Here is a 10,936-nt window from a genome sequence, read left to right on the forward strand (position 1 = left end):
TCCCACTTATACTCAAAGGATGCTTTCGAGTATACCAACCGCTTTATTGGCCTTGTGCTACACATTCACACACATTTTCTCCCACTTATACTCAAAGCAGGCTTTGGCCACTATGTACTCAAAACTATAATTCTTTAAAAAGAATCTACCAACATAGTTTGCTAGAGTACATAAAACGAAAATATACTTGTAATTTATAACCTTAATTCTTGCTAAGGAGCACGATAATTTGATCAAAATATTTCTAGGCCCTTTGATCCAGTGGAATAATTTTATGTGTCTTTCTCAAGTGCACTTATACATATTCCTCTATCAAAATCCACTATTTTGATCCTTCTGAATTTCTACTAATTAAAGTAGAATACTTATAGCAAATATAAAGTTTTAATCATGTCGAATATGATTCCCAAAACTTTAATTATATAATACCAACCTAACTTGGTATTATCCTTGCTATATAACTTGTGATGTAAATTTATGCATGAACATAATTACCTCATCACAATGACTAATTGGAAATTAGTCCTTATGACAAAATAAAACCGAATGATTGCATTCTTTGTTTTATAGTCATAAATTCCAAGAGTTCATTTATTTAATCATTTGTTGTGACTTTTAGAAATACTTCCTTTGGAAACCCAAAAGTAATTCTAATTTTTAATAGCTAACTTGGAAATATCTTTTAATGTTTATTAGAGTCTTAGAAAGTGTGCAAGTCATCACTTCTTTCATTCTAGGGTGTGAACCCTTTTAACTCTATCAAACATTACCTTAATTCCATTTATGAATATTCTATGAGACAAAATTTAGCTCCCACTTTTAAAAGTAGAAAAATACTAGTCTCAATATTCTTTAAGGCTATTAAAACAATTTAAATAGTGCTTGGAGTTAAATTCATCCTAGTTTAATAAAATGAGCTATGAAGCTCTTATTAAACACTTAGAATTTAATCATTCATTTAAGAAAAGCTCCCACTATTTTAATTATCACTTTCACAACAAAATAAATAAAATATCAACTATTTAAATAGTTAACTCTTGGCTTGGAACATTAAAACAAATTTAATGTGCACACTATATTTACTATACAAGAATTTCTAGTATTTATAATAAATACTTATCTTGTTTCTAGTTGAATTTAATTTACTTGTCTTGTAATCAATTATTGTGATTATTTTTCTTACACCTTTATTTGAACAAACGCGATCATAAGATCATTTTATTTTGTATTGAATCCATGTCGAACATTAATGTTCTATTGACTCATCAACAAAATAATGGTTCAAAAGACTTAAGGATTAAAGAAACTTAATAATCAATATTTCTAGAAGAAACCTTCATAATAATTGAATCAACAAATTTAATCACAAGTAAATATTTTGATATTAACCATGTTATATTTGATGTCATAAATAATTGGATAATCAAAACTTCATTTATCTAATAATGCAAGCATTATAAAATGACATCGATAATCCAAAAACACAATTGATAGTCTAGGAATAAAATTCCATATCAATAATCCAACAATGTAAATAAAGCAAAAATAAACTCTTCTGACTTGAACATGATCATCTCAAAAGTCCACCCCTTTTTCTCATCTCAGTTTGAGCATTCACAAGCTTGTTATAAAGTTCCAGAATTGAAAACGTTTTGTCGCTAAACAAAATTTCATCTCTGACTTCATTAAAGCTATCTGGAAGCCCATCAAGGATCATTATCTTCTGGGTTTCTGGGTCAACTTTCCCCCCCGATAATAGAAGTTCATGGAAATAGCCATGCATGACTAGGACGTATTTGCCCACATCATGGCCCTCTTCCAATACCTCACTCCTTAAATGCTCCACAGCGCGACCAGCTCTTACCTTAGAGGACTTTTCTTCAAACCACTTGGGCTTGTTGACCAACGGCCTTTTGGGTTTGTCAAACCTCTCAAGGGCATTGCCAACACCGGCTAAAAGGAAGCCCTTGAGATGACATTCCGCGGTATGCCACTGATCACGAAACTCCTTGTCCTCTCCTTGTAGATGGTATGTGGGCGGACGATCCTTGCTGAGAATCAATTTCAAGTCATTGATCAAACGATCAACATCAAGTTTACTTTTCCATTCCTTAAACAATTCAGAGTCATGCTTCCTCGAACTAAGTATGGCATAGTAAATATCCCAAGTATCAATCATCTTTCGTTCAAGCTGAGAATAAATACCAATAATATAAACATGTAAAATTTCAAAGAATTGCAAATAACCACAAAACAATTCATCAATTTTACATCCACAAAAATCAAGCACAAACGTTCTTCTACTAGGAAGCCGAGTCTTATTCATGCAAGAAATTCATTATTTTTACTGGCCACAATGTCGACAGATAGTCCAGAGACCATAAGAATGGCATGGCTGACTAACAATGCTAAAGCGTATAACCATAAAATTAAGCACTAAGGATTCTTTACTTGTGCGTGAACTCCTCTAAAGAAAGGTCGAACCGGACAAGCACCTCCTCCTATAGCTCCCTCTAAGCATTATTAAAATACAATCCTTATAATTTCGCAGCAATATTGCTCCGGTAAAGACCAGTCGCGATATTACTGAAAAACTAATTTTACGATTTTAATAACCTTTATCTAGAGAAGTCAAAACTTACGAACTGGTAATGTTCCTCCCGTAAAGACAGGCCGGTCACTACTTCGCACTAAGACCAATTTTATGGAGGCCATATACAAACGTGTTGTAATTATCGCTTCATATTTTCTTGTTGGTGGTTTTAATAGTTTAATTATCACTTAAGCAGATAAGGCAGATATCCACATTCAAAGAATAATTAAACATGTACTAGCTATGCATGCAAGGCAATAAGTACATAGGCGATGCATGAGTTAAACTAGATTTTAACAAATAAAATCATAACTCAAATTAAATATCCATCATTCATCAATAAAACATGTAAACACATTTACAAAAGGTTCACATAAACATAATGACGAAACTTGATCATTTAATTAAGCATCTAAAATAAATAGATAGAATTAAAATTCTATCTTCACATAAACAAGATTATCTAGACATTAAGTCCAATCTTAAACAATCATACATTATTAGTTAAAATAACGTATCTTGATTATTAGAATTACCTTTTAATACTATTAGGATTTACTTAGATAGAATTAATCCATCCTTATCCTAAAATTAATGTCTAGGTGTATATCATAAAAGATTAGCTAAGTCTTAATTTAAAATGCCCACTTGGATATATAAATCCGCATTTATCCAATTAAGACTAAATCCATTTAAAACACACCAATTAAATTTGAGAATTAAAATTCTCATAGCTTTCAAATAAAATCACATGACAAGAAGAATCTTATTACATCTTTAATTCAAAATGATGTTTTCTAGATGAAATAAAATTCACCTTCATCAAAATTAAAGACAAAATTCAACTTAAATAAATAATTAAGGATTTTAATAGCAAAATTAATGCTCTATGAATTTTCATACCTTTAAATCACATTTGATGTTATCTAGATGAAACAAATTCACCTTCATCAAAATTAAAGATAAAATTCAAATTAAACTAGGAATTGAATTCCAATTAAAATCCAATTAATCATTTAACACTTTAATAATTTAGGATTTAAGTAGCATGTTAATGCCAAATGAATTTTTCACTTCTTTAATTAAACCGATGTTATCTAGATGAAATAAAATTCACCTACATCATATTAAAGACAAAATTCAAACTAGGAATAGGATTCCAATTAAAATCCATCCAATTATTATACATGTAATTTTCGAAAATTTTAAAGGTTTAAAACAATTGAAAAACTCATGTCTTTTCCTTAGGTATATATCTAGGAAATAATTCCATAACACACCAATTAAAATATAGACAATTTTCAATTAAACCTTAAAATTAAAACATGAAAGCATATTAAGAGAATATTCTTTAAAATTCCATCCAATTAAGGAAAAGCCAAAAATTAGATCAAATAAATATTGAATTTCCTTATGTTAATTATCATGATATTATCTAGATGGAAATAATCCACCAAAATCAACTAATTAACAAATTTAATCAATTATTTGACTAATTATTCCAATTGGCAAAATTAAAGAAGACAATTATTCTCTTTAAATTAGAATCTTGACTTAATTGCAAAATCATTCTAATTCCCACAAGATATTTTAATTATTCTAGGTTTAGGATTTTAAACCACAATTATAAATAGCTTGCGTCTTAAGAAACGAAAACACGAAAAACGAAGAACGAGACGACGCAACGACGCAACCCAAAACCCTAATTAGGGTTTGGGCCGCCACGGGCCTCGCAGCAGCCGCTGCTGCCGCGCCCGACCTCCGCCGCCTCCCGCGACCACCGCCGCTGCTCCCACTGCAGCGGCTGCTGCCGGAGCTCCTGTGACTGCAGCGTCGCTGCTGCCTGCCCGGAAAGCAAGCTGCCACTGTCCGAAGACCATGGCTGCTGCCCGGTGAAGACGGCGATGTCCCCAGCCACTCCGATCAGCCGTGACTGCCCGGAGACGACGTCTCTGCCGCTGACTTCCTGAAGACGTCGCTGCCATGGCTGGATCAACAAGGATCCATGGCTGCGGCCTTCGTCGGCGCCGCTGCTGCTGCCCGCCGCCGCCCGAAGACGACGCCGCTGCTGCCATGGTCGCCTGAAGACGACCTCTCGGCCGCTGACCTGGTGAAGACGCTGCTTTCAGCAGCTTTACAGCCGCTGACCGTCGACGAGGCAGACCGCCGTTGCCCCTTCTCACCGGATCTGGATCGGCGATCCCCGATGAAGGCAGCCCGGTTATAGAACACATCTAGGGTTTAATCCCTTGCGTTTATTTATTCGTTTTCAATTAATTAACTTGATTCATCGCGGTCGCTTCGCTTGACCGCGATCTTAAATCTTAATTAATCGTTTCTTAATTTGTAACAATCTTTTATGTTCATATCACATATGCATATTTAAACATCTAGCATTTAGCAATTTAAATAGATCTAGCATATTAAGAACATAAAACTATAGATCTAATGAATACTTGCTTAGATCTAGAATATTCTTGTGAAAAACTCAAATAAAATTCAAGATTCATAATATTCTTTCATCGATCCAAGTATTCAATCATGGACCACTTTATTTCTTGATTCAAAAACATATATTCACTTAAACACATACATATATGTAATCAACAAACATATAATCTAGTACATATTACTTAGAATATATAGATCTAATGATGTTCATCATAGATCTAGAATATTTTTGTGAAAAACTTGAATAAAATTCAAGATTCATAATATTCTTTCATCGATCTAGAACATCATATCATAGATCCAAAAAGAAAATCAAGAAAAACATAGATCCAACACATATTGCATTATTTTCGAAAATCCCAAGTTTTAACACTACAATTTTCGAAAAATTCAATTAATCAAATACATAATCAGAGCCTAAAAATTGGCTCTGATACCAGTTGTTGGGACTACCGCAGCGGAAGACACGGAAACCAAACAGGTCCTAGAACGGATCTATTTAGGTGATTATGCATTCGACTCCAATTTCATGCAATTAACATAGATCTATAGATATAACATCAAATAAACACATAATCATGCATATTCGATGTAGATTCGATTGTTACCTCATAATCCATCATTGGATTGACGTTGCTAGCTGCACCACCCGGAGATCCTTGGTTTATCGACCACGAATCTTCCGTACTATTCCCTCGTCCTTGATTCTCCATCCGTGTGGGCGGATCTTAGAAAACCAATTAAATAACTTTGAATGGATCTAGGGAAACCCAATACAAACACCAAATTGTCTAGATCTAATCCTATGAATTAGGATAGATCAAGAACAATAATCAAAACCCTAATTCTCCCACAACTATGGCTCGAAAATCGAGACCAAGAGGAAGAGGAAGGAGGCGCCGATTTCTAGGCACTAGGGTTAGGGTTTTGTGTTGTCTTGGATTGTATGCTAGGGTTTCCCTTTCATTCATTATTTATAGTGGACCTTATTGGGCTAGTAAGGGGATCCATGGAATGACTTAAGTGTTGGGCTCACCCATTAGATAAATTACTAATTAAATCAAATGACCCATGATTTAATATATTATCAATGGAATATTATTTTGTTCCACTAAAGAATAATATTGCACTCCCACTTAAATCACCAAATTACAAATAACTTGGGTCCATTTTATTTTATAATATTTCCCGCGTTTAAGATTATCTTGATCCGTCAATTTAATTCTTTTGTCTGCTATGTGACTAGAATTAAATTAATTCTCCAAAGAGTTTTTCTAGTTTGAAACTTTATTTATTATTCGTGGAATAAATTCCAACTGCGCAGTTTTCTGAATAATAAATTCCTCTTTCAAACACCTCTTGGGGATCACCCCTTAGGGATTTAATCATACCACACTGGGCACGCGAATTCTATGAAATAATATTCCAATACCTTCATGTTATTCAATTACTACCACCCAAGATATCATGAACTTGAGTTACGTACAAACTCTCACATATTGATAAGTCAAAGTGGCGTTTGATTGAATAAACAATATTGATATTAATATCATAGACTAGAAAATACTAAACTTTCTGAAATATATTCTTTCAGTAGATAGCAATAAAGAATACATTTCGGATTAGATCCTTTCAGTGCTTTACCACACCGGTGTTACTAATCTCTTCTTAGGTAAGAGAGAATTATCACAAACACCGCAACCGTTCCAATAGGTAGCCAAAGCCTATCTAGGTTGTGAATACGTTTTTCTTCTTACTAGATCTGGCCAAGTCCCCTACTGGAAAACTCATGAGGAGATTCATCGAATTTCCCTACTTGACCTTCTTAGTAAAAAGCCTTAGACTTGTTTATCATATTTCAATAATAAACCATTTATATTATATTATTTATTCTCATAAATAGGTAAACAAGTGGATGTGGCGTTTCTCGTATACATGCACAAGCTGACTGTACAAAGGCATGTACGCTCGAAGCATCTTTTAGTATACAAACCCCAACAATCCCTTGTATGGTGCTTTGCCTTGAGTAATAGGTGAGCTCTCCATCTTCTTGGAAGGGGTACTCCACTTGTTTCCTCCCATCCCGGTTTGACTAGAAGCCACTCTTGCCTTGCTAAGAGCCACCTCTTTACCTTGCCTCTCAAAAGTCTCGGCAAAACTTAGTACTTCCCCCAATGTGATTCCCCTCAAAGCCTCAATTTGGACTTTATGCTTCAAGGACGTGTTGAGACCATGGATGAAGCGGTCTTGAGTGGTTTCCTCCGATTCATTTACTCCAATCTTGTTCATCAAAGCAAGAAGTTCATAGTAGTAATCCATCACACTCATGGATCCTTGCCTTAGGTCTTGAAGCTCCCCACGAAGTTTGAGATAATAGGACCTCGGTACAAAGGACTCCTTCATGATTCGGCACAACTCATCCCATGATCGCACCTCTCCCATCCTAGCTATCCTCCTCTTTCTCAACACATCATTCCACCAAGTGTTAGCATTACCCCTAAATTCGGCCAAAGCAATCTTCACCTTATCTCCCTCGGAATAGTTGTGGAGGGAAAAGATTTTCTCCACTTGAGATTCCCACTCCAAGTAGGCTTCGGGATCGAACTTTCCATGGAATTCGGGAAGGTTGTGTTTCAAGGTCTTGGACGGATCATCAAACCTTGGTCGGGGCTCCTCCTCATAATACCTATCCCTCCTAAATCTATCCCCATAAGGCTCCATCCCTCCATATTGATTTCCTCCTCCATAGCGACCATACCCCCCATTTCCTCCTCCCCCTCGCCTATTGACTCCATTTCCCCCCCCAAACCTTCCATTCTCCAAATTGTTAACCCTATCCCGAACATTCCCTCCTTGCCACCCCTCATACTCCTCCTCTTCAACATTTTCCTCCGGGACCTCATTAGGCACAAAATTGCCCATAGGAGTGGGAGGCCTCGTCCCCCGCTCTCCCTTCCAAGTGTTGAACTCCTCAAATAAAGTGTTTTGGGCGGCAAGCATGCGGGCTTCGGATTCTTTTGATTGAGCAATGGATTCTTTTGCTCGCACATCCATTTGGATCATCATCTCTTGTTTGAATTCCTTCATCATACGGGCCATCATGCTCACAAGATCCCCATCGGGTATAGGGTGAGTCATGCTTGTTTCCTCCCCTTCCGCACTTGTCCCCGCCATTTTGTTGGACCGGGTGCGAGGAGGCATAGAGTAAGTACCTACAAATCAAACAAACACTAGGAACTAGTCCTAGAGGTTAGTAATAAAAGAAAGTAGAATTTAAGAAGATGAACTCAACCTTGATGTCCCAAACCCCCTCAAATCACTCCCCAATAACTCTCGACAAAGGCTTAGAATATTGTGAGAAAGGTGGATTCACTCACACTCACAACTCCAATTCCAAGATTTAAGTGCTTGAGGTGGATCAATCAAGGTATACTCCTTGGTCAACAAAATCAAGAAGACAAAGCCATAAACACATATTAGCAAGATGCAAGTCAAAGAAAAACAAACAAGGGGTGACACTTTTGCTGAAATTTGGCTGATCTTTATGATTTTTTTTGGTATTGATTCCCGCGCCCAATTTGGATGAATTTTGGTGGATAGATTCCCAAACAAGTCTAGATCAAGGGAAAAATGGCCATATATAGTCAGATTTGATGATTGGATATGTTTTGTATGGTTTTCCCCAACTATGCCAAAACAGGGCAATGATGTTAATCTCCACGGTTAACTAGGCAAACGAAGGAATTTTTTGATGAAATTTTGCAGGTACGTAGGTCACATAACATAGATCATACACACCAAATTTCAGCTTAATCTAAGCACAATTGATCAATCCGATCATCCCAACAAAACAGAGCAAAAACAAAAGACAAAAGGAAAAATAACCCAACCCAAAGCAACAATAGATCAAACACCTAGTGGGTACTAGGCTCTAGATACCAAATGATGTGGATCCATGTATTTTGTGATCCATTTCCCAAGGATTTACCCAATTTGTAGGTGATTGATCTAATATTTTTGTGAAGTAGATTTTCTATTGTATCAATAATGGCAACCCAACAAGAAATTAGGAAACTAAGATGATCAAAACAAGGAAGTAACATTGGATAGAGTGGAAATTGAGATACATAGTCATTGATGAGGCAAGCTAAGACACTTACAACATACTAACATGCATCCATGGCTAGATCTTCAAGGGAACCACAAACCTTGAAGCATACCTCTACTTGATCCATACTTCACTAAGAATTGATGAACCAAGCAACCTAAATCTAGGAATTGGATAGGAAACCCTCTTCAAGAGGAACAAATCTCTCAAGCATATAATTCAGCAAAAACCTAAGGAAAAGAAATGACATCAAGAGGTATTTATACTATGGGTCCAAAAATAGAAAGTTGGCCCACAAAATCTAAAAATTCGGCATAATCGCCCGGCTAGGAAAGAAACCGACTGTGGGGACCATGACTGAAAAAACAGAGTACGGACGAAAAGCTGGCAGAATAACTAACTCTCGTACTAACTAACAGCGACATCATCTTCTACAACCAAATTGCGTAAAAACTCATAAGAAAATCAACATGAACGAAATCAAAACAGAGCAAACTAATTCTAAGTCGAATTAATGCATAATCAGCGAAGAACTGAACAGATCTGCAGACGCTAGACGAAGCAAAACAGAAAATAAGAAGAAAACTCAAATCCATCTAACAACTTCCTTTTCTCACTTCGGATCCAACCTCAGACGCTAAATCCACTCCGGATCCAAGCGTCCAACACGAACTCCAACAAACAGAAACACTTCATCACTTCAGATTCGAACAACAACCTCCAAACAGTCAATAAACCACAGATCTATCACCAAATTCCCATATCAAACACCACAATATCAAAAGAAAACAGAGATCGACATAATACTTGTAAAAATAAACTTCCAGCAGCGAGATCTACGTAAATCAACTTGAAATTTAACAACTAAACGCAAATCAACCAAAGCGGAAAGGTAACGAGTAACATCAACAACCAAGTCGACTCCCAAAAGTGAAGTTCGACAGCAAAAAGAGTAAAACAACTGAAATTAAATGAGATTGTATCTTCGTCCACACTCGGATGGTGTTGCAACTGCGAAACTTCTAAGGAAAAGTAACCCTTCGTACCCGACTACCCCAGGTCTTCCATTCCCAAGTGTGTGTAATGTGTGTGAGCTAAGAAGAGAGTGAAAAAAGTTTCGTCCTCCTATGTGCGTTGCATGCTCTTCTATATATAGGCGTTGGAGTGGGGCCAGCGAGGTATAGATAGACTTTGATGCCCTCAGCTATTGACTTCCTCTGTCACGCCTTCTTTTCTTTTAAATCCTGCTCACTTTACTTCATTCCTTCGCTAGACCATCTCCTTCAGCGTTTTCTCGATCTAGCGATTTTCTTCACACACCTGGCTTAGGAAACGTGTTAGACCCAGCAAATTATAACGCTTTTTACCCTATAACCGATGCATGAAATTAGCCTTATCAGCTCCTCTCGCTTGGACTTTTGAATGAAAGTTGCGAGTCCATCCCGAAGCCGCCTCGTCATGGCTCTCGTCATGGGTCCGCCACATGAGGTCGTATCACCCAAAGAACTTCAGATGATTGCATGCGATGAAGACTTCTGCGCATGTATCTATTCAATAGGGTTCGAGTGGGTGCTAAAGCACAGCCAAGAGAAAGTGCCGGTGGACCTAGCACGGGAGTTTTTTCTCCACATTCCGATTGAAGAACACCTCTGACCTTGACGCAGACTCCATAACTTTCAGGATTTTTAATGAGGAACACAAGATGAGCATCCGGGAATGGTCCTTGAGGATGGGGTTGTTCACCAAGGCTGAGGATGATGAAGGAATATGGAACGAGAGGATGA

At 36.8% G+C, this 10,936-nt stretch overlaps 1 protein-coding gene across 1 annotated transcript; it reads right to left on the reverse strand.

Moving 5' to 3' along the window:
* Nucleotides 1-1,570: 1,570 nt before the first annotated feature.
* Nucleotides 1,571-2,179, reverse strand: LOC125194903. The gene has a single exon (XM_048093117.1). It carries the CDS (start codon nt 2,177-2,179, stop codon nt 1,571-1,573), a length of 609 nt encoding a protein of 202 aa, XP_047949074.1.
* Nucleotides 2,180-10,936: the final 8,757 nt, after the last annotated feature.

The sequence above is a fragment of the Salvia hispanica genome, chromosome 6, assembly GCF_023119035.1.
Source record: "Salvia hispanica cultivar TCC Black 2014 chromosome 6, UniMelb_Shisp_WGS_1.0, whole genome shotgun sequence".
NCBI lineage: Eukaryota > Viridiplantae > Streptophyta > Magnoliopsida > Lamiales > Lamiaceae > Salvia > Salvia hispanica.